This window comes from Nannospalax galili, unplaced genomic scaffold (genome assembly GCF_000622305.1).
Source record: "Nannospalax galili isolate Female #2095 unplaced genomic scaffold, S.galili_v1.0 scaffold149, whole genome shotgun sequence".
Lineage (NCBI taxonomy): Eukaryota > Metazoa > Chordata > Mammalia > Rodentia > Spalacidae > Nannospalax > Nannospalax galili.
This window is the reverse complement of record NW_008359763.1, coordinates 1,762,117-1,786,771: the sequence shown is the minus strand read 5'-3', so window position 1 is coordinate 1,786,771 and position 24,655 is coordinate 1,762,117. Positions and strand designations below refer to the sequence as shown.

The following is a 24,655-nucleotide window of genomic DNA, read 5'->3' as shown; positions in this document are numbered from 1 at the left end:
AGATAGAATTTGGGGGGGGCTCTTTGAGACCAGGTTTCCCTGTAGCCCCCAGCTGATCTGGAACTCACTACATAGACCAGGCTGGCCTTGAACTCACAGAGATCCACCTGCCTCTGCTGGGATTAAAGGCGTGCGCCACCACACCCGGCACACATGACAATATTTAACTAAGAGGTCAGGATATTGAGAGGTAGTGAGGGGATGTCGGAGGAGTTAGAACAAGGAAGGGAAGGGATGGGCATGATGTAAATGAACTATTCATGGATGAAATTCTCAAAAAATAGAATTTTTTTTCAAAAGTACTTCCATGACAACTGGATCTGTGTGATGTGAAAGGACCAAGGTGATCTTCCTTTTGGTGTGCACTGAATAACTTGGGTGCTGGTGCCCCCACAACCTGGGTTCTGCCGGGTCCTGGATCTCCTTCACCACCCTGTCATATTCATGTTTGCCTATAAAAATGGGGGAAAATTGGAAAGGTAGATTTTTTACTTTTGTGTTTAAGATGTAAACAGTGACTTCCCCTTCAGGTAAAATACCCAAATCATGTGATTTAATGTGAACCTTTAAAGGAGAAACACTGAAGTATTTTTATAAAAACTTTTCACTAAGTAGAAGCTGGCAGCAGTGTAACCATTGCTTGACTTGGCCCCATAGGGCACAGGCTGAGAGGCCTCAAGAGGCTACTGCATCATGAGTGGGGTCCAAACGAGATCAAGGGCAGTGGCCATTGGGCTCTTTAGGACCACAGAAATGTCTTCTCTTGCTAAAGGAAGGGAGAGCAGCATGCTGTTGTCATCCGTGGCCGGACACCCATCAGATGGCAGAGGATGGGAGACAGACCCCCAGACATGGATGCCCCACCAGGGCTACCTTACAAACACTCATGAATGGCAGGATGGCCAGAGGCAGAGCTGGTGTCTGTGTTGAGCAGAGGTGTGCTGTGCCCTGAGACCAGAGGCCCCACCGGCCCTCTGTTGACAGGAGGCCAGGGTGCCCTGTCTCTGATAATGCTCACTGATGCCTCTCTGGACACATCCATCCTCCACACCAAACGCTGTCCTCTGTATAGTCAGTCCCAGAGCCCATGTCATTCCTGTCAAGTGTGTGTCATTAAGTGCATTTCTACTCCACCTCATGGCTGGAACCCTGAGCAGACCTTGGGTCAGGGTTCCAAGCTGCAGGAAGTTTAGGAGAATCAGCTCCCCCTCCAGGATGTGGGCTCAAGCCCACTCAACCTCTTCATCTTAAAAACCAGGCGCTCTCGGCCCCTTTTCCTGGTCACCCTGCTCGGGAACACAGCTCTGTGGATGAGGATCTGCATGGCCTTGGCAGAAGCCATTCTTCCCCTCCTCCCTGAGACCTGTATCTGCCAGTGTCCAGCTGCTCATCCCTCTTTCCCTCCCCCTTCCCTGTAGTCATCCTGTCTGGTGTCTTCTGTTAAAAACAGCCAGCAGCACATGTTTGAACTGTTTTCAGCTGCCTGTAGCCCTTTAACCCTTTGTCTGCCAGAAGTCTACAAAAATAATTGATGACTGATTGGCCCATTAACCTTTAAGGGAAAAAAAGTTTGACAGCCCAGACTTGTGTAATGAGAAGGGATTCCCTGTGAAGTCTGTCTGATGACTGAGATGTTCGCCCCTGAGGATGCAAAATTAGCCCCCCGGGGCCTCGTCTGCATAGAAACTGGACACAATTAGTGTAATATCCAGTGTTATTAATGTCATTGGGAATAATTGGGCAGGTTGGTTTCGACAGGTTCATGGCGCTAAAATACTATTATAGTGGACCTTTCCACAGCCAACCGTTAAACACAGAAACCTGTTTAAGTCCCCGTGAGCCCAATCACAAGACTTTATTAAACAGTGAACTCTGGAATGTGGCACTTCTAAACAGCTCACTGCCTGTGCCTCAGGCTGGGGTGAGATGGCCCTTTGGCTTTTCACAGGAATGGGAATAACTGTGCTTATGTGTGTATCTCACACTGAGAACAGTTTCTAGTATGTGGTTCACCAGGAATAGCTACAAGCTGAATTCCGGTTTTAAACAATGAGCTCTGTAAGCCACCGTCACTCCTGTAGCAGTTATTTGTATCTGTAAATGACACCAGGGAACGAAGTCCAGGAACTGTACCTCCCCACCTCCAAACTCTGGCCATTCATGTTTTAAGGAAGAGGGCGGTTAAGACACAGTGGTGTATACCTCTCATCGTACTGCTTGGGAGGCTAAAGCAGGATTGTGAGTTTGAGGACAGCAATGGCAGCACCCGGCTCTGTCTTTCTGACTGACCGGTCCTTACACTGCCAGCTGTGTGTGTGAGATCACTTTTTACCTGTTGCCTAGAACTCCAGTACCGTGCTGTCACACTGTAAAGTGTTACAGCATCTGCACTGACTAAGGCCATGTCACCTGATGAAAGGTCTTTGAACCTTAAGAGGAAGGAGCATGCTGAGGTTGTGTTCTCAATTCATAATTATCACCACTGTAGAAGTCTGAGCATGGATGAGTCCAGAGACCTGGGTGGTGCTGTCAGGAAGATCTGACTACCACCTGGAAGACCCTGTCTGCACGAGTTCATTGGCTCCATCCGTTGGTTCAGTAGTGACAGAAACTGTTTAAAAGGGGAAGGACAGAAGCCAGACATAGTGACACACACACACACCTTTAATCCCAGCACTAGGGAGGCAGAGGCAGTTGGAACTCTGAGTTTGAGACTAGCCTGGTCTACATAGTGAGTTCCAGACCAGTTAGGGCTACCTAGTAAGACCATATTTCAAAAAAAAAATAACTGAAAATGGGGCTGGAGAGATGGCTTAGAGGTTAAGAGCATTAACCGCTTTTGCAGAGGACCCAGGTTTGGTTCCCAGCATCCACATGGTGGCTAACAACCATCCTTAATGCCAGTTCCAGGGGATCCAAAAGCTCTTCTAGCTTCCTTGGGCATTGCATGACACAGGTGCATTATACACACGCAGGCGAAACTCTCATACACGTAAGCAGTAAATTTTTTTAAAAACTAAAAAAGGAAAAAGAGGAATAGGGGAGACCAATAGGGCCATGAAATGTGTCACACAACCAGCGGTGGGGCAGGCAGGTGTGGCTGACCACAGGGACGTCTGCACCAAGCCCTGGAAAGCACCAGGCTTCCTGGCACTTTGTACCTCCAGCTGCAGTGTGGTGGTGGCACTCAGTGACCTCCAGTAGAAGGGCGGGCAGATTGTGCTCCAGGGTACAAAGCTCGGGTTGGATGGGTTGACACCTGTCACATCAGAGCTCAGAAAGTTTCTGATTTCAGAGCATTTCTGTTCTTGACCTCCCAGGTTGTTCTGTGACCTGACACAGTAGATTAATTCACCCTGGGCTTTGCCCTCCTCCCAGAAACTCCTCCCTTTCAAAATACAATGAACAGATGTCATCCCATACCATGACACAACACGAGCCAGGCAAGACAGAAATGTAGCCTCGTCAGGTGGCACTACCACCCGATTCCAACTTCTAGAGCTGCATGTGCTCCATGGAACCTCCTAGGATTTGTTACTCCCTGTAACTTGCCTCGTCCTGGCTGCCTTCACTCACTGGAATCCGCACTTTCCTCCCTTCCGAGTGAGGGCCGCAGCCTGCCTAAGCATCTCAGAAGGCAGGAGAAGGTGGTTACGGTCAGCAGTGTCAGATCTTTCAGAGAGATGGGTCAAGGAGAAACAAGGCTGGGGCAGCTTGTCTGGGCTCATTCACAGTCCTGCATGTGAGGTGTCAGTGGGAAGATGGTGGGGAATGTTGGCAAGGGGGAAGAGCAGTGAACGGCCACGCACAAGTGTGGTTACCACGTACGTTGTACGTGGAGCTTGAGGTGGTGCTCTCTGTATGGGGTGGGAGCAGGAAGGTGTCCATCTGTAGGGTCGGCATCGTACACAGAGGTCAGCACACACTGAGAGGCTGGCGAGGCTTTCGGTAGAGTGAGGAAATCCTTACCGAGTCCAGATGCCCCGGAAGGTAAGAGAACAAGAACCATACAGCGGGAAAAGCAGGAGCCGAGAGGGGAACATTTGGTGGCAAAGAAGATGGCCAGGGGGAAGACCACGGTGGAACATTTGGGGGCGAGTCAGAAGCCAGCGTAGATGCCTCTAGAGCACAAATGAATCCCAGTCCTCTGAACTTTGAACTCTGCTCCCTCAGGTGATTCTTTGTACAGGGGTGTGTGGTTTACATAGCAGGGCAGAGCCAGAGGACACCTCAGCAACTTGATAGAAAGTCTGTCCTTGAAGCACCTGTCCTGGATCTCCAGCCTTTGCCATCGCTCTGTGTGCCATCATCGCCCCCACCCCGTGTGGGTGGGCCTGTCCCTGCCACGTAGGGTCCTTTGGAAACCACCTTCTGTCTCTCCTGATGCCCCGCAGGTGGGGGCGGGCAGCTGAGGGCCTGGGGACCAAGTCCTCAACCAGGTCAAGACAGTTCAGCTCTTTGCCTCGTGTCCCATTGTGAAGCTTGTGATTCCGGCGAGCCGGGTGGACAGAAGAGCTCTAAGGGAGACCATATGCTAAGATCTGAAGTCAGAAGGTGCACATGGCCATTTCTTTACCAGACATCCAGCAAATCCTGAACAGAGGGCTCTTAGACACACCTGAGTTTCACAAATGTAAGATAGTGTCAACCTGTGCAGTGTGTGTGCTAATGAACTGCAATCATTTCCACTCAGGACTGACCAAGTGTCCTTGTACTCTAAATGTGAGGTAGATCACTTTTCCCTGCCCTACTTGTCCATCACTAGGAGTATTTTATGTAAAATGTGTGAATTAGGCCACTGCTTTACAGACTTCTGTGTGGGAAAAGTTGTAATTCAGTTGTATCAGGACTTAGAAGCCTGTAGATCAAGAGGTCAGGCTTTGTAAAACCCACAGTTGCTGAGGCTGTGCTGGTAATTGCAAGGTGTGATTGCAGGTTAGCCATGGAGAGACCTGTTTGAAAGTCACTGTATCATTAATTTATTAATGAAAAACCCATCCAGGCCCCCAGTGTTAAAGGGCTTTGCTGAACTGGGACGGGAAAGAGCCTTTAGATTTCCACTGGCCTCTTCCTTCCCCAGCCACCTTCCCACAGCAAGCAGGCTTGTTCTGCTCCTGCACAAACATGGCCTCATTTGTTCTCCAAATTCACAGACAGCCATTCTTAGAACCCCCGCCACCCCGTCAGTCCCCTACTTTCTGAACTCTTGTCACTTAAGCTCCAGAAACCAAGAACCAAAGAGATGAAGAGCACAGGAAACACCCACACCCAGAGTAAGCAAGCAGACCCCATCCTCCAGGCTCCTTTATGTCTTCTTGCACTACAGACGTTTTCTCCCCTGCCAAGGGCTCAGCTTCAGTGCAGACATCTGGAAGGACTGAGCAGCCAGAGCCCAGGGCTGCAAGGCCCAGGCCTGACCTCCACTCAGCACCCGTGTAACAGCTTCAGAACATGCCTGAGGCACAGCAGCTCTTAACCTGCAGGCAGTCAGGCCTTTGCAGTGATGGAGGCTGTGTATGCTCCTGTCAGCTGTCACTTTTGGTTTCCTGAGCTAGACACTCTGGTAAGAGAAGCCTGGGCGATTTGCACACAGGTCTGCCCACCTGTCCATTTCCAGGTGCTGTTCAGACTCCCTTAGGCCTGTTTGGACTCCCTTAGGCCTCTTGAGACTCCCATAGGCCTGTTCGGACTCCTTTAGGCTGTTCGCCAAGCAGTTCAGTTCTGAAAGAGCCACTTTGCTTATGTCACAAGCGCAATGGAAAGATTCCACACAAGTGTGGCATGTATTTATTGGGTGGTGGTCACAGAAGCATGCATTGAGGACCCCAGCATCCTATTCCTGGGCAGTGTGTCCAGCTCCTGAGATGGGGCTTAGTGATACAACATGACCAGGAGGGGGAAGGGGGTGCTCATGTCCACACAGTAGACTAAAGGCCATGAGGAAAGGCGGGCTGGAGGCAGCTGCGGTGGCACTGGGGACAAGGACCTGGTGTCCGAGGCTGTGGGCGGATATGAAGAAGGGCCTTGAAAGCCGGACTAGGTCAAGGGAAGGCAGGTGGGCTCAAAGCTGGGCCTGGGCAACCAAGAACCAGGGAGCGCGAAGCCTAGCTGCAGTGATGGGGTAGGGTGACGAACTGACACGCTGGTCAGCAGGTTGCTCTCTCTGTTATAACTGCAGACATTCACACAGCCAGTGCTGGAATCTCATTTGCCAACCCGGGTCTCATGCTAAAGGGTCCAGCGTCAGCTTCTGATTGCTCCTTGGGTACCAGCAGTGTTTTCCTAAGCAGTGGCTTCTCCAGGATGGTTGTGGGAATAAAGACTGAGGCGCACACACCCGTCTGCAGCCAGGCTGTGTGCTGGTGTGCTCTGGCACCACATTTAGCTAGTGGAAAAACCCTGGGCAGATGTTACCTATGCCCAGTCTATGGGGACAAAATTGAGCCTTGAGAGCAGAGGAGCCTTCCTAAGAGAGAGGAGGTGGTATCATAGGCTGTAGGCATATGCCTCTCTCCCCACTTGCAAACAGGTGTCCCTCGGTGGCCACCAGGCAGGCTGTAGGTGTGCACTAAGGCCCTGAGCTGCCTGGCGTCGCTCTGAGTCTCCCTCAGCTTTGTTGACAGGTACCGAGGCCCGGGAGGACATTGGCCCTGGTCTCCCTGCTGTGGTTCATCTGGATCCACACCCAGGCGTGTTCATGGTGGTTAAAGCCCAGTCCCACCGTTTAGCAGGACTAACTCCATTTTCCTCCCACAGAGCCTAAGGCCAGCAGTAAGTCGCAAACTTGTTTTCGTAAGTTCCTTGGTCTGCGCCCACACAGAGGCGCCTGACATCCCACGCTGACTCTTTTTTTCATTTGTCCCCTGAGCATTGATTGAAACCTAGGTATGCCTGCTGGCTTCGGGAAACAAGTCTTGAGTATTGGCAAGTGTGTAGATCAGATCTCCGTTAGTGTAGATCTCCTGTCCTCTGTGTGCCGCCAGCCCCATGCCGGTGCCATTGAACCCAGAGGCACATTTGCGAAGGGACTGGCATGGGCCCTGCTGTGTCATGAAAGTGAGCTCTTCATCCCACCACTCTGTTTCAGAGCAAGAAGAAAACTTTGAGTTTATCATTGTGTCCCTCACTGGCCAGACATGGCACTTTGAAGCCGCCACATATGAGGAGCGAGACGCATGGGTCCAAGCCATCGAAAGCCAGATCCTAGCCAGCTTGCAGTCCTGCGAGAGCAGTAAGAATAAGGTAAGTCCTCAGCAGGCTGTCCCCGAAATCAAGGCTTACTGATCATTAGAGGGAAACGAAGGCCCCGCTGGAGCCCCGGAGGGGGGACAGAGGCGTCAGATGGCCTGTGTGGATGACAGGACCCAGGATGCTTTGTGAACAAAAAAACACACTAAGTAATTGAAAAGATAAAAACACTTTGTGGCTGCGAACACCATGCACGTGTTGATGTCCTGGCTTGGCCGTCCGCACGTGGTAGAATGTCCGACATGAAGTCTTTGCCACCCCCACCCCCCCAGCCACCACTACGTGGGACACATTGGGGTTTCATTGTAGGTGCTGGAATCTTTTGGACTCTGTCGGCTTATGTATCCACACTTATTTTTTTGTTGTTATTGTTTGGGACAGCGTAAATCAGAAAAAGAGACACAGACTTAAAAGATGCCCTGTTCTGGTCTCGTGTCTCCAATGTCACAGTCTTGTTAGGAACAAGCAAAAAGAAGATACAAGGTGAAATTTCTCTTTTTTAAAGCCTGGTGTATGTTCCATTCAGTAATTAAAAGTAATTCTCGGGGAGGTGCCTCGCAGGAAAGAGCGGTGTTTCCGCCTGCGCTTATTCTAGGCCACTGTGGAGCGCCGTTCCTTGTACCAGAGTTATTGTTCCCATCCGGAATTCTTTCTGTTTCATTCCTTTAACCCTGGGGTGTTCAAAACCCCTCTGCAGGCCCATTGAACCTCTTGGTGAGCATTTTCATTTTTTTCCCACTGTGATTAACTGGAAGCCTGGGAGAGCACGTCACCCATCAACCAACAGTTTCGTCTGTAAGCATTTAAAGAAATCTGCCCATGATTGATGGTCAGCTTTGTCATGACAAAGGGAGTCGGTCTTTCAGAAAGACAGAGTGTCTTATTTTATTACCCTTTTTAACCAGAGTAAACCAGACCACAGTCATTATTATTATAATGTAATTTGCTTCCCTCTTTGAAGATGTTTTAGACCCAACCGGGAAGAAGCACTGTCTTTTACTCTGAGCTCCCTGGCTCTCCTGGCCATGTCCCCACACAGCCACGACCTGTCAGCCCAGAATAGGTCCACCCGGTGGTGGCCCAGCACTGACACCTCCTGTCCACAGGCTTGGGGCTCTAGATTTAAAGCCAGGGGCACATGCTGCTGAGTGGACAAGCACATCTCTAGATGTTGTGGAGACATTAGACCTTCCATCTGATTCCAGAAGATCTGGTTAGTGCTGGCCTCTCCCATTCCAGTTCCTTGCCAGATTGCTACTGTGACACAAGACAGTATAATCTAGGACCAGAGGCAGTTACCAGCCCACCAAAGCCCCTGGGCAGTTGCACCTGTTTGGGGGGGGGCACCCAGGAGGAGTGCCCCTGCAGTAACTGGAGAGAGGAAGGCAGGCACCCACCTGGACAGCTGCTGACTAGGTGTGAGAGGGTAGATCACGGACGCAGTACCCACCAGCAGTGGCTTGTGGAGAGAAGCCCAGCCTCCACAGAGAGACACACAGTATCCTAACAGCTGGGGAGAAGGTGGAAGTGACACCAGATAGGCTACCAGTGAGCCGCAGAAATGGCACAGCAGGAAGGATGGGTAGATGGGGGGTGGAGGGAGGGAGAGCACTCTGGGTGTCAGCAGACATTGTTAAACATTGTTGGGTCCCAAGAGGAAATAAAAACACTATAATGCATGATACTAATCAGACAAAAGCAGTTAATAAATTATATTTACCATTGTGTAGCAAACAGTAAATTGTTCCACATCCAACTCTTTGGCTCAAGATGGCTCAATGTGCAAAGAATTCTTACACAAAAACTTATCCTAAGTCCTGAAAATGATCAGCTTTTACTTGAACTCTAATATGAAATGCATATTCAACAAATAAACCTTTCTGCATACGCAGATCTTACACCACTTTGTACCCTTACTTCCAAGATTCCATCCTTACTGAATAATCACACATGGGGACAGAGGTCTAGCACTAAGCACTTTCTTTACAACACTGCTCAGTATCGAGAAAAACCAAGGCAATCTAAGTGTCTACCAAAAAGAACTTGGTGTGTAAGTAGTCAGTAAGTAGACTCGTATGCATCCACGTAAAATAATGAAGCTCGAGTCAAGTGGTAGATATTCCCAAGCTAAAAAGGCAAGTTCCAAAGCAATATATATCCATCCACCAGACTTTCTTACAGTACCTGCATGTGTAGATGTGCTTAGAAGAAAGAAAGGCCAGAAGAACAGACACCAAAACATTAATGCTTGCCTGTGGGTGATCAGATCACAGTTTATAAATGTCCACGTCCTTTTCCATGTTTTTCTAAATTTGCTGAAATAGGCAGGTCTTTTAGAAACTCTTCTGAAGAGCCCTGTAAAGTATGCTTAAGAACAAATGCCCCTGGCCCCCCTCCAGTGAGTGACTTTGTTGCTGTAGCAACTGAGAGATCCTCAAATGAGGAGAGACTCTCCCAGCCGTGATGTGTGGTGTGGTCTGGGGGTTTTCTGATGAAGAACCAGGAGACGACTCTCGGTGTGCTGATTAAGGCCTGACCCTTGGCTTATACACAGATTATTTTCTTCCTATTCTTTAATCTTCATACCAAGTAGCCGTGTGCCCGCCAAAGTGTATTAGCCAGTGAGAATCTCTGGATAGCAGTCGATCTCTGGTTCATTCGCAAATGATGGAGGACTGACCGCTTCGCTCATTTTTGGCGGAGTCTGTCTGACATACAATCTGTCCCTCTCCCTTACAAACTCTCCTAAAGACATCAGAAGGAACGCTCTGCAAACCACATGCATCCTTTATCCACGTGCTCTATTTATTATTTCCCTGGCATCGTTAGAAGATGTTCGAGTTTCTCCTGGTCTGCTTATATCTCACATTTTCTGTCTTCTGTACCCAGTCCCGACTGACGAGCCAGAGTGAGGCCATGGCGCTGCAGTCTATACGGAACATGCGAGGGAACTCCCACTGTGTGGACTGTGACACCCAGAGTAAGTGTGCCAGGACCTGGAACAGTTCCCCTAGAGTCTTACCAGCTGTGTGTGACGGAGAGGGTTCACGGCCTTCAAGTGCTTGAAGTACTTGGGTTTGGGTTTAATTTTAACACAGAGCCCTTTACACAAGCCTTGCTGGTAGAAGGGTGGTATTTCTTGCACGATTGAGTGTTATGTGCCCTGTGTAGCCCTCAGGCCTCACAGCATGGGCTGAGGGAGGGACTCAGTTCCACACACACATCGCGTGTTGTATCCCAAACACAGCTTTGCTTAATCAGTAATTGTTTTCTCCAGAAAATAATACAGTTGGCTAGTTCCTGCCCAGACTTTAGAAGCTTTGTTTTCAATTTCAGTCAGGATCATGTGCTCTGGGTTTGGCCATGGAATAATTCTTTAAATTCATTACATGCTGAAACATTTGATTGAACTGCTGGACTTCCTTCCTGGAGTAAGCCAGTTTTTCTCACACTTTCACTTTCTGTTGTGTAGAAGGTAATAATCCTTTTGAGAGACGATTTCTTTATCCTGGACAATCCGGCCATGCTTTTCATTCAGGTCCCCAGCCTCAGAAGTTTCACTGGGTCTTTGGCTAAGTGGTGCTCTAGTTTGCTCTTCTGTCCGCTCCAGTAGAACACACTGACCAAAAGCAGCGGGGAGGGTGCGGTTTATTGGCCTTGTCCTTCCCGCCCAGACAGCCCCTCGGGAAAGGAAGTCAGATCAGGAGCTCGAGCTGGACCCAAAGCAGAGAGGAGCACTGCTTGCTGGCTCACTCACAGCTTTGTGCTTACCAGACTGTCCTATTCAGCCGGGCCCACCCACCCAGGAAATGTCACCCACAGCAGGCTGGGCCCTCAGTCAGCAGTCAAGAAAGTCTGTCCTAGACATAGTCCTGGGCCAGTCTGATCTGGGCAGTTTTTCCATTGAAACCCCCTCAGGTAACTGACTCCAGGCTGTGTCTAGGTGACACTAATCAAGACAAGTGATATCTTAAAGGGAGGAAGATACAGGGCAAGCCAGGTAGAGGTGCTGGTGCTGTCTGCGAACTCAACACCCTTGACATGGTTGTTTGTGGCCTTCCTGGGCACTAAGCCCAGTGGGCTGCTTGGTTGGTGGGACTCTTAATGGGTGGGGGTGAAGGGGATAAGGCTGGAGGTGTGCTGGGCACAGGCTGCAGCCTCATACTCCTCTCCCGGTGAGTTGGAACCATGAGTGGCTTCTCAGAGTGGGGGATCCTAAGGTGCAGCCACGGAGGCGTGATGGTGAGGCCTTTTTTCTTCGTTTGTTAGCAGCGGTGAGCCATCAGTGCTTCAGAACAGGAATGAGAAGAATCCTGAGCTGTTTAGGGGAGACAGGCCTGATCGCTCCAGTTTGGTAGCTGGGGATAGAGTGGCCGAGCGAGGCAAGGGCCGGCAGGTGGATTGTGGGCATGCATTCCCTCAGGAGGCAGAGACCCTCACCGAGAGTTCCCACAGATGAAAGTGATGAGCCACCTCTGAGGCCCCTGGCCAGCAGGTTGAGGAAGGGAAGACAACCAGGCTGTCCACGGCCCAGCGACTGAGGCCCGGCAGGAGTCCTTCCTGGGGCAGAAGGTGCTTCTCCTCGGGCTCCTTACAATGCTTCCTTTAAGTACTGCTTTTTGTTTGAATTTTTAAATTTTACTTTCAAAACGTGCAGTCGAAGGAGATGAGAGGAATGCTCATTTGAAGTGTGTTTTTATCAAAAAAACGTTTTTTAAGTCAGACCTTTTTATTTTTTAAGCACAAAACCTAAGACATATTAGACAGTCCATTCAGAGAAATGTCTATAATTGTTTCCAGTATGCATCTAAAGATTTCTCAAAAAGAAACTAGTCTGTGGCTTTACGGGGCTGTGGCATGTGGCAAATTGGAGGTCATAGGTCCTTGTTGAGAAAAAGCAGATGTGTGCATGCTGAAGGGTGGGCAAGAAGGGAGGGGCAGTCAGTGGGGGGCTGGGAGAGCAGACTGTGGGCCGAGGCCACCTCAGCAGGTGGGACAACTGGGCAAGGCGGAGTTGGACATTTCTGGAGAGGAGACCGTTCATCACCGTCTATTGTAATTTTGCGCTCTCCAGATTGATAGATGGTTGGTGTTGCTGTGGACCCATTGATGGGGGAGGGAAGGAAGAGTCTGGGGACCACAGCAGTTTGTCCCAGGTCCCTGATGTAGCAGGCAGTGCTGAGGGATTCATCTGGAGCCCATCTCCAGCCTGCTGTTTCTTCAAAGGCCTCGAGACACTTGGAATCCAGTGTCAAGTGCGTGAGCAGACAGCAAGGGTTTTTATACGAACAGCCAGCTTGGGTGCAGATGCCAGGGAGTGAAGAGGGGGGCGAACATTTGACGGGACTGTGTGGCCGCAGAAGAGTCTGCAGGATGTGCCACTGGCTGCACACACCCAGCTTCAAAGGTGTGGGCCGAAATCAGAGCTGCCCCAATGACTGCCGGTGCCTGGCACGTACTGATGACACCTGCGGTGGTACAGGAGGCATCATGACTCCAGGGACAGCGTCTGCCCAGAAGTCCTCGCTTCCCTACCATTTCTGCTGTGTTACCCCTGTGGGTGCTGGGAAGCGAACCTGGGGACTTTAGAGCAGCACAGGATTTGAGGCTGTGAGAGCTCTCCCCATCCATGATTCCTGCCTAAGTCACCAGATCAAAGACCCCCCTCTATTTACACAGTCTGTTCCAAAGAGGGCACTGGGATTCCGTGGCTGTGGGGTGCTTGTCTGTAAAGAGGAAGCTTGTCCAGTGAATTTGGAAACATCCTCGTCTCCGGAAGAGGCCCATCACTGCCTCTGGGAATCCTGCCCTAAGGAGAGCTGTGTAACCCTGTACAGATCAGCTCTTTACAGACCCCAGTGACAGTGGAAATTTGGGTCGATAGCACCTGTTGTCAGCTACCCATCAGGAGCTTGTCCAGGAAGTACCACCCTTGAGAAACTGGGGAATCCCAGATGTCGGCTTTTCCCAGCATGTCGCATCTTCCAGGACCAACCTTGAGACTCAGCCCAGGCCAGACCCCTGGTCCGTGAAGTCTTGCCATTGCCAGTGCTGCCCACGGGATCAGGATGGAGCCCTCCGTGCCTTCCTAGCAGATGCTGCCCACCTGACTAGCCTTTCCCACTGTCCCTCAGCTCCTTAGAACTGGATTCTGCCACAGTCGCTTCTGTGTATTCACGTGAATACTGTGTTGTCATCCTCTCTGATGCCCACATCCAACAGGGAAAGCAGGTATACTGAGCTGCAGCAAGGAGAGCGTGGGTACAGCACGTTCACCTAGCTCCATTTGGAGAGTGAGTGACCAAGAACAGTGTCCTCGGGAAGAGGACTCCAGCTAAGAGCAGCAGGCCAGGCGGAGCTGGGAGTGTTGTACATAGGTGGATGGAGGCGCCAGGAGCCTCCCATGAGACAGCTGCCAGGGAGGCTCAGTTCTGATCTTGTCTGCAGAGACTTTGGGCTCAACCCCAATGGCAGATGGCAGCCACTGATAGGTTTTAAGTCCCAGTATAATGTGATTGGATCTGCCATATCTTGTGACTGTTGTTGGGGTGGGAGGTGGCCTTAGAGAGGCAAAAGGTAAAAGTACAGACAAGAGCTACAGCACTCCCATCGTGATGTGTGGAGACAGTAAGGATGAGGATGGGGTGATAGGTTTAGTAGAAAGTTGAGAGTGTGTCTGTGGGATGGATAGAGGAAAGAACGTCCACTGTCCAGATCCAGGGCCAACACTGGTGCTCTTGGGAGACATAAAAAGAACTGTGGTAGAAGAATTCATTTCCAGAGCACACTGCTGTCAGGCAGATCCTGCAAGATGTCCTGGTGGAGCTGGCCTGAGCCAGCAACACTTAGAGCGGGGAAATGAGGAGGCTAAGAGCTGTTGGGGTGTCAGTAAAGCCAGGGCCAGGCTGGGTTTGCCAGGAAGAGAAAGTGACACAGAAGAGAGGCACTTGCGGGAGCCAAGGGGAGGCCAGCTCGAGGAGGAGATGCTGAGGAAAAGATCCAAATGGCACAACCAGAGACCAGGGAGAAGGTTCCTGAACAGCAGCATCAGAATTGAGCATGGCGAGCTGGGCAGCCGCCTGTCTGTCAGGAGCCCAGTGCGGTGACGGCTGTGGCCTGTGAAGTGGCTGGTGACTTTGGCAGCCCTGGTTCAGTGGTCAGGGCAGATGGAGGTGGTTGCAGAGGATAGCGGTGGCAGGACAGAACCCAAGCTGTGAGGAAGTACAGACACTAGAAGAGCGTCTCGGTGAAGAGGGCATGCCTGCTCCTTACCACACCTCTCTCTTCCCTGGATCTGGATGCGGCCAAGCTGGGCCTGCATCCACACTGGCTTCTCCATCTAACCCACTGGGATTGCGTTTTTCACCTCTGTGACCAAAATACATGACAAGAAGCAGCTGGGGGTGGGGCATGGAGATACGGTCCATTGGTCCATCGTGATAGATTCCCACCAGGAATCCATTTCCTCCAGCTGTGCCCCACATATCATAGGTTTCACATCCTCCCAAAACAATACCACTACCTGGGACCAAGTGTTGATGCACAGGAGCCTGTGGAGTCACTACACCCAAACACCTTGGTTTCCTCCCACGTGTGCCCTTCACGTTGAGTCTCTACGTTTCTATATCCTGTTACGTTCTTTTATTCAGGGCCTAAGTTTTCCTTTCCCAACCAGAACATCTCTGAGGTCACAGGCCAGTCTGTGAGAGCCTCCCCCAGGATGTGGGTCAGCTGCCTTCTTGAGTGGTGCTGGCGTTGGGTTGGTCCATATGCAGCCGGCCCTGGTCATTTGCCCTGTAGAGAACACAGTGGGTCAGACCAGATGGCCCTGGGTAGATGCTGGCCCTGTCTGCCCAAGTTCAGCCTCTCTGCTCCTGTGCAGAGTGCAAACCAGTGACCATCGAAGCCAGCCCATCTTCGCACATAACCTAGAAATGCTAAGCCCAAAACCACCCCGGGCCCGGGTTCCTGGCCTTCTCACGGTATCACCCAGTTCCATACATCTCTTCTGGGGCTCCCTGAGGTATTCTCCAGACAGGCTCATCATCCTGAAGAACGGTGTCCTTGTTCCAGTGTCCCAGCTTAAAACGTACTCTGCTCATTGTCAAGTCAGGGTCAAGGGAGTTGGGTCATGCTCTAACCGAAGACCTGCTGCTGACCTGGGAGCCCTGGGAGCAGCGGGTACCCTTGAGTAGGATTCCTGACAACCATACCTCCTTATTGTAGTGTGCCTCTTCCGTCTTCGAAATTCTGCAACCTCCCCCCACCCCCAGCATTCCACAATGGACACCTTGACACAAGTGGTTTTCCCTGATGTGGGCCAGTCCTTTGGAGGCCAACACTGCCACAGAGAATTGGAAGGGGTTTCTCTGTCCAAACGAACACTGGTGATTTGTGGTCGCTGCCAGCAACATATAGGTCTTTGCAGACACCTAGAATGGCTCTGAACAGCCAGGGAACATTTGAAGTCATGTCACTGTAGGGGTGATGGCCTGGCATGAAGCCAGACTGGCTGGTCAGTTCCTGAGATACGAGGGACAGTGGTCTGACTTCATTTTGCCCCTGTTCTTCCCCTTGCAGACCCTAACTGGGCCAGTTTGAACTTGGGAGCCCTCATGTGCATCGAGTGCTCAGGGATCCACCGGAATCTTGGTACCCACCTCTCTCGGGTCCGATCTCTGGACCTTGACGACTGGCCCATGGAGCTGATCAAGGTGATGTCGGCCATTGGGAACGAGCTGGCCAATAGCGTGTGGGAAGAGAGCAGCCAGGGGCGGACGAAACCCTCCTTAGACTCCACAAGGTAGGAACCCACAGATGCTCCACCAGCAGCTGGACTACTGGGAATGACCTGAGGAACCACTGCATCTGCCAGGGCTCTGGTGGCCTGTCAGCCTGGCGTAGAATTGTCCTGGTTCAAATTGGTCCCTGGCAGGCTGGATATTTCAGATTCCTTAATTTTTTATATATTTTTTTAGGCCTTTAGGATTCCTTTCCTCCTCTTATAACCTTATGAATATATTACTTTAATTAACACATTTCTAATAGGCAGAAGCTATGCTAACACTAATTATAAATTTTTCATTCTTGGGCTTCGAGTGTTATTCTAACATCCTTAGTAAGCATCTTATGGGTAACCAACCTCCTCACATGCCCTTGCCAACAAGTGAACTTATGGTAAGAGAATGTATTTTATTTTCTAAAATATATTTCTAACACATCTAATGAAGCACAGGTCAGCATAATGTATGGCGACTCCCGTTCGTGATAATTGTTATCCAGGATAAAAACACATTTTTTGAGGCCATTTAGTTTTTCATTTTTCATTTACAGCAATTAATAAACCATTTTTGAGAACATGCATACATATTTAATTTCCCTAAGAGGTGATGGAACAGTCCATTTTCAAAAAAGACCTGTTCCATAGCAGCAGAAGAGTCAGCTCATCTCTGAGTGGGCTAACCTGGCCATCCAGGGTGTTCAGGTGCTAGGTGCTTTGTCCCCCCTCTGGACAGGGGATTGAGGCCCACTTCTGGCACTCACGTCTCAAGTGCTGAGATGAAGGAGGAAGAGGCACCTGTTACTGCCAGCGTCAGCATCCAGAGTGTCGCTGGTTCGTTTTGCTGTCGATGAGATAAAATCAAAGTCCCAGAGGTTACCAGTCTGTGGTTAATCTGCAGAGCTGGGTTTGTCCCACTGGCCAGTGAGGCTTGAGATGAGTTGACCCGTCTCTTTCACTAAGGCTCAAAATGAGTGTTTGGTGCCCCCTCTGGCTCACAGGCGGGAGCGAAGGCCAGGCGTGCCGTTAACTTCGCTTTTTGTTAGATGTCAGTGGGGAAGGGCCAGAAAGGTGCACACAGCATGTTTGTTAAAAAACTTCCTAAGTTTGCTATGCAAGCTCTGTATCATGTGAATCGAGTATGTAATATAGGTAGGGATAATTTTCTTACAAACCAAAGGTGTGGTGCACTTTGAAAAACTATTATTTTCCTGATTTAACACTCACATAGGAATCAGCTGGGCCATTTGCTGTGAATAATCCTAACAGATTAATTTATAATACAGTATCTATTTTTTCATAGTATGGTTGAATTTTAGTCTGAAAATGAAAAATGATTAGAATTTAGATGGTTTAACATACGGATTTTGAAAACATTGAAATAAGCTTTTAAAAAATTAATTTTATACATCAGACCATTTAGGTTCTAGAGGAATACATACTGTTTGGGTTTTTAAGATTTATTTTTATTTTATGTGTGTGACTTTTGCCTACGTATATGTGTGTTTGCCGTGTGCATGTCTGGGACTCATGGAGTCTAGAAGAGGGTGTTGGATCTCCTGGAACTGGAGTTTCCAGAAGGCTGTGAGCCTCTCTCTGGGTGCTGAGAACTGAACCGTGGTCCTCTGCAAGAGCAGCAAATACTTTTAACCTTTGAGCCGTCTCTCCAGCCCCCCATACCTTGTATTTAATACAATGAATTAGAAAAGTTTGCTTTTCTAGCCATTAGAATAAGAAACCATTTAGAATGATTAGAGACTGATTTGTGGGTTCAATTTTAAGCTGAAAGTATTTTCGTCTTTAGTGCGTTCATCAGCGAGGGATTGAATGGCCGTGGCGTGTACAGCTCTGATGGCCTGGTTTGTACTAAGCTGAGTCGGTAGCTTTCTGCGCTACCCAGCACCACTCAGTCACCTCTTAGAGCTCAGAGAAGTGTTGCGGTCTTCCTCTCACAAGCAGGGTGACTGCTGTTGAACCTCTCTTGACTTGGTCAACCCGGATTTCCTAGAGAGCCCCACAGAGTCAGGTCTCCTCACCAAGAATCTGGTCATGGTCCTGTGATTTCCATGGTGTCTCCAGAGGTTAACTTTGGAGTTTCTGAATTCTCAGACAGTCAGGAGGGCTAAAGCCTTGTCTGTGCCTCTAGTAAAAATTCTCCTGAGGAGTTCAGTGTCTGATTACATTCATCAAGTATTCACTGAACTCAATAAAGAAATAAACACTGAATATAGATCTGTAGTGACCAGCGAACATTCTCAGGACCTGCGGAGGATGCCCAGCTCCGTGCAGTTCAGGGTTCTCATGGCCCTTAATGCTCTTGCCCTGGGCAAAAGGCATCTGAGCTGGTGGTATCTGAAGTGGGTGATTTTTCAGGGCATGGAGCGGAGAGGGGTGTGGGAGGGCAGGGCAGCCTAGGCAAGAGTGAAGAGGTTCAGCCTACTGCAAGCCTGCCCGGCACATCTGTCCCCCACAGGGCTGCACGCCCCTAGGCACCAGAAGCAGGGACAAGTGAAGCCTGGGAGGCCCTTGAGCCTGGATGACATCAGAGGGACTCTGGCTGGGGAGTAGGCTGGGCTGCTTACGTGTTTGACAACGCTGTGTCTGTTCCCTGGAGGACTGAAGTCAGCCGGCAGGGTGATTAGAAGGACAGAGAAAGGTGCACAGGAGGGCCATGTGGAAGACTGGCATTTGGTGGAACATACAGGCAGCCTTAGACACATGATCAGAACGAGGAGCTCCATAGTCCGTAGTACAGAGGTAATTCAGACACCTGCCGCCTTCACTGCTTCCCACAGTTTCCCCAAACAGAACTAAAACCTCCAAGTTAGAATCAGTGTGGAGTTGTCCCCCTGAGAATCCATGTCTAGTATATAAGATCCATGTCTACCTATGTAAGATGCTCTACCCACCAGCCTCCCTCCTACCTTGTACCCTGAGGAGCTCAGAAGTATCTCAGGGCCGAAGCGAATCCCCAAAAGCAATAGTTTCATGAACATTGATATCTGGCCAAGGAAAAGGCAAGTGTCATTCTTCAGAAAGGGGGCCCAGATGTTTTCCCGTGGAGCTTGGGCTGGTTCTAGCTTGTTCAGAGGATTCATTCTGACAGTGGAATATTAGAAATGTGCCCCGCACACCCCAACACACACAGCCAATCTTTCTCCAAAGAAACAACCGATCTCCTGAAACAGCGGTGCATTGGTATCACCCAGGCCTGCAGGTGGTTTGGGAGAATGGATGCCTGGCACAGCTGGCTGGCCTTCTGCCTGTGGTCCCCACACCCCCATTAGGCCAGCTCTGGATGGCCTATAATTGGTTCCGGGGATTCTCAGCCACCCTGAGAACTGCCGTTGAGACTGTGAGCAGGCATCGTGATCAATCGGAGCTGACTGGTCCCCACACCCCCATTAGGCCAGCTCTGGATGGCCTATAATTGGTTCCAGGGATTCTCAGCCGCCCTGAGAACTGCCGTTGAGACTGTGAGCAGCATTGTGATCAATCGGAGCTGGCGGCCGCTGAAGCCGTATTGACTTCCCATTCCTAAACAGGGGGATCATTAGTCAAGGGAAGCATCTTTTAATTACTCCCAGGAAGGAAAAAAAAAAATCTTTTTGGATGGATTCTGCAACAGCTGCCATTTTTTCCCAGCGCATTCAATATTAAATTTATTGTCGCAGGAGGGGAGAGGTTGCCCTCCACCCCCTCTGTAATGGGGGTTTAATTTGGAGAAAGAATCATGTTGAGGGGAGATCGATGTGGTAACAATTAACTACATCTGGGCTGGAATCAGAATCTCCCTCTCTAATTGCTATTGATACCATTTAAGCACAACTTAAAATATTGACTGTAAAGGAGATGTTTAGGTAGTGTAGGGGCAGCAGCAGGGCAGAATGATCTGGAATTAGGTTTAAGAAGGGGTGGTCTACTGTATTAGGAGAGTACTTCCTGACCTTCTGCAGTCTATGTGCCCAGCTATGTAGTAGACAGTTGAGTAGCTGGGTCTAGAGCCACCAGGTGCTGGTGTTCCAGTGCAGAGACCAGTAACTGTCACTGGAGGGAGAGCAGAACTCATCAATAACCCTTCAAAATGCCAGAAAACAGCCTCTAAGTTAAAGGCATTAAGAATCATGTGACTGTTCCAGAGACACTGTGGTTGCCTGGCCCCCAGGTGTCAGGTGCTCTGGTTGCCTCCGCACTTGTGGGGGCTTGTGTCCACAGTGAGATGGGGCTTGAGATCTGCAAAGCACCAAAGGAGCACCAGGAAGCCGTGCATGCCCCTGGCCACACAGCCATGTTTCTGTGCTCGCCTGCCCCCAGTTGACCCGTCGCTCTTCACTGCCATGCCCACGCACACACAGGCGAGTTATACCGGTTGCAATGAGGGTGATTTCCTACCAGAACCAAACAGAACCCTCTGGGCAGAAGCCACAGGGCTTGGGGGTATGGCTCCCCCCCCAACCCCCATGTTTGTTTCTGTGTGGCATTTGGCCTGGGAGGGTCAGCAGAGACCTTGCTATTTGCATTTGAGCTCAGGTAGCCTATTTATGCCAGCCTGGCACCTGGTGAGTGAGGCGGGGAAATCAAAGGAAGTTGGAAATGCAGACCTGTGTTTTCAGTTCCAGGAGCAGCTCTGGAGAGAGGCTCAAAACACAGAAATGAGATCACCCATTAGCACTTTGATGGCCCTGGGAAGGGAACATGTTGGCTGGTTAAGTAGCGGTCTCTCTTTTTCTCTACCATCCTCCCCACCCACTTTTCTCTGTTCTCCATCTCCTGGCCCGAACTCCCTTCTGGTCTCTAACCTATAAAGAGACACGGCCATGACGGAAGATGAGGGGCCCACATCAGGAACTCGAGTGGGAGAGGACTGGCCACACACTTCCGGCCCCAGCCAGTGTGCCGGCTTTCGGAGTGCTGCTGCTTTTGGATTCTGCAAGGCCACTTTCATCTTATTTATGCACACGGAGATATTGATAAAGGGGAAATGTATCCAAACTGAAAATAATTGGATCCCCGCAGCTGACTCTGAGATATTAAAAGCAGCCCCACTTGGCCGCGTCTTTGTCTTGGTAGGTTTGATCATAAGATCACAATATAGTAATCTCGGGCTCAAATTTCTGGCATAAAGATATCTGTTCTAAATGTGGCCTCGGGGACATGACTGCCCACGCAGCCCCGAGACCTGTCTCATCAGATTATTTTTCAACAGTTCTTGGCCTGCTGGGGTCACTGTTTTGTCTCTTTGAGTGTCCCTCTACGCAGGGGACCTTTCTCTGTTCTTTCTTTTTTTAAAAAAAAATGGGGAGGGGGAAGTAGGAGACGCAGAAAAAAGGCTTTGCTGGGCTGACCAGAGTCCATCTGCAGTTGGGTGGCATCTGCTCCCCACATGTCACTTCCCTCATTAACAAGCAATTGAATTAATTAAATGCTACTCAGAACACGCATAACAAGCTACCGGCAGTGTCCAAATTAGCACTGATAATCAAGGATGATTTCCTTTATTATCCTGCTAAGTGGTGTACAGACTCTGATCTCCCTGTCTGCCCTCATCTATTTACATACCCCCAGCTTCTGCCTTTGCACACGGAGGTTATCTTACCTAGTTAATTTGCCACGATCACCGAGCATGGCGGATTGATGCCTGCCCAGCCGCCACTGCCGCCGCGCGTGGGGGAGCCCCCTCCCCAGCTGCCCTCCCCCAGCCCCAGCCTTTGTAGCTCGAGCTCCCTGATAAATTAAAGGCCACCCCTGTGGTCTCTCAAGTGAGTAATAGAGGCAGAAATTTCATTTTGCAACTGGCTGATTTAATGATCCGAAGGGTAATTAATGGCCTGATTATCTTAATGTTAAATATGTCCGGCAGCAATTACTGTGACCTCCCGCTTGTCAAGGTCCGGGCTGTGCTCTTCTTTCAATTAAGTTCTCTGGGGCTTAATGGTATGAATAAACTCCTCTGATTCTATCATCCCGGACGCAGAGGGTTCAGGGAGCTGGGGGCTCGTTTGGAGTTTTAATCAGCCTGTCTTCTACTCTGGCTATCAGAGTTAACAGTTATAACAAGGACAGTTTAACTTTCTTCTTCCCCACACAGACCCCCCTCACACATGGCCTTTTTGTGGGGCTTTTATCTTAGTTATTTTCACGTGTTTATTTCAGCGCACTGAGGGAGAAATCTATTTGTAGAGGAAGTCACTGGGCCCCTGCAGCTCGTCTCTTCCAATATAAATTATCACGTGAACGCTGTGGTTTTTCTGTTTGACAGGCTTAATTAATTGGCAGGGGCCCCCGAAAATGACAGCACCACTAATTGCAACTCAAAGTGTATTTCTGTCTCCATGGCAGGCCTGTCGGCAGGCATGCCCCGACCCCAGTCACAGAGTGGGGCCACCCTCCCTGTACCCCCCCCATGTGTTCAGATGGAGACTATGTCCAGCACAAACCTAGCAGTGACAGACCCCTCCAAGGAGCCCATGTTTTGTGGGCCCACCGTCTGTTCATAGGAGTGACATTTATTGCCAATAAAGTTTATACGTCAGCGGCTCTGCAAACCCAACAGCTGCTCGGGGACGTTGGCTTTTACTTAAGATATTTTAGCAACTTCTTTCAGCAAGCTGAGTTTGGAATCCGACCAAGAGAGGCCATAACTCACAGAGCAACGCTTCCTGACTGGATGGGCCTCATTAGCACATCACAAAATATGCTTGAGTTTACTAGAGCTCTGGGCCCAGATCCGAAATACTCTACTATAAATATTAAGCCAATTAGGAAAACGTAAAGATGAGGAGTACGTTAACATTGCCTTAAAAATAATACCTATAGATTACAGTGACAAGGAACACAGCAGTCCCTTAAACAAGCCACAGCCAGGGAGCTTGGTGGGAATTCATTCTCCGCCGGGAGCTTCCCCATTAAGCCCTGAACAGACCAGCTCTAATTATGAGAAGGGGGTTTTAAGAAGACTCTTCCTAAGGTTAAGCATAGGGGTTTGGTTTGCAGAGAGTGCTTGCACTTCCGTTCGCCTTCAGACCTGACGGTGCTGGGCTCCTTGGGCCACCCGCGGCCCAGGAGCCACATTATTAATTTGATGCTGGCAGAAGCCAGTTTGAGATGGGAGCCAGCCTTCCTGCCAGAGAGCAGTCTTAGGGTGGAAGCCTGTGAGTTGAATCTCTGAAATGTAGTCATGGAGACCGTTGAGGAGCCTCTGGGTTTTCAGATTTCCCATCACCCCTCGCAGATTAGGTTAAAAGATGAGCACATGTCAGCTGTCTCCCAGGCACCTTGGCTACCGTTGAGCCTCTGTCCGCCCAGGAGAGCTTGTGAAGGAAGGGGACAGGGCGGTTAACTGTTTTAGGCTTGAATTATGTATCAGCAGTAAATGCTTTCTCTTGGCTCCTCTGACATTTCCCAAAGGGTCATGTCTTGCAGTGTGGTTTGCATGGATTCATAGGGGGAACTCTTTCTTCTAAGAAGACCGTTCTCTCTTTCCCCTCATGATAGAACAGGAAGGTGAGCAGACCTGGTGATCCCAGTGTTCTCTGTGCCTTTCCTGATCGTGGAGAGATTTCTATGTTTTGCAAATGAGAATAGTTAGGGGTTGGGATCCCTAGGTCTCTTGCCTGGAATCCCACCGACCACTAGAGCCTGAATCTGAGTCCTGACCCTGACCTCGGTCCTCTCCTGACCCCGTCCTTGGGCCTTCTCCTGATCCTGTCCTTTGTCACCTGCACCTGTCCCTTCTGGGCTCTGCAGCTCACAGAAGAATTCCTGTCAGCACATTAGCTAGCAAAGCTGTAGTGTTATCAGTGGCCCAAGCCGCTGCTCCCCAGGCCCAGCTTCATCTGTGTTGTTAGTCATGTGTGTGTGAGAACTGAGCATCAGTGCATGCTCTGTGTGTGGGAATCTGACCACATTGTCCTCCCACTCGCAGTCACTGAAGAAATGATAGCAAGGCAACTTCATTTCCATTGGCAAGCCTGACCTCGTATTCTGGTCGCCACTCTCCAGTCTCTGCAGCTGGTGCTAATCCTCAGCACTTCTGCAGAAAACAGTGCTGGGAACCCGGAATGTCTGAATTAGCCAGCACAAGTGCTGGCCAAGCCACAGCCTTTCACGGTCTCACTCTGCTCCTCTCCCTGACCCGACTGTTTGCTAAAAATGTAGAACTTGACTCGCCCTCCCTTTGCATTCACATGATGAACAGCAGAACCCACCAGAGAATCTGCAGCTCTAACTCCAAAGCCAGCATCTTCTGTGGTTTTGATTTTAAAACCTTTGTCCAATGAGTCTAGCCATTATTCCTGCCCACTTAATCATGTGGTGTTAATGCTAAAAGAAAATAATATTTATGACATTTTCTAGGCTCCTTATCGTGAAAATGCAGTCAGCTTTGTGCCTGTGTCTTACAGGCTGCTAGTAAGTGGCCCATGCACTCTCCCTGAGAACCTTACTCTCTATTTCCTGAGACCTGAGCCATCTGTCCTTTACCACATTCCTGTCTGATCTGCATGTCCATAATGCTGTGCCAGCAAGAGTGGCATCCATAGAGCTATCCCTCTGTCTCCAGAAGAGGATTTACACAAGTTGTTCAAGTGAGTTTCCCAGGGAATGCAAGGTTAGTTCAACACACACACA

The 24,655-nt window shown here is 49.9% G+C and overlaps 1 protein-coding gene across 10 annotated transcripts in view; it reads left to right on the top strand.

Moving 5' to 3' along the window:
* Agap1 (ArfGAP with GTPase domain, ankyrin repeat and PH domain 1) overlaps positions 1-24,655 on the top strand; it is a 511,278-nt gene that overhangs the window by 436,224 nt on the left and 50,399 nt on the right. For all 10 annotated transcript variants that reach the window (XM_017795748.2, XM_017795749.2, XM_008823665.3 and 7 more), the window contains 3 exons: positions 7,088-7,242; positions 10,138-10,228; positions 15,829-16,051. In XM_017795748.2, coding sequence (XP_017651237.1) covers positions 7,088-7,242; positions 10,138-10,228; positions 15,829-16,051 — 469 coding nt within the window. The remainder of the gene's footprint in view (positions 1-7,087; positions 7,243-10,137; positions 10,229-15,828; positions 16,052-24,655) is intronic.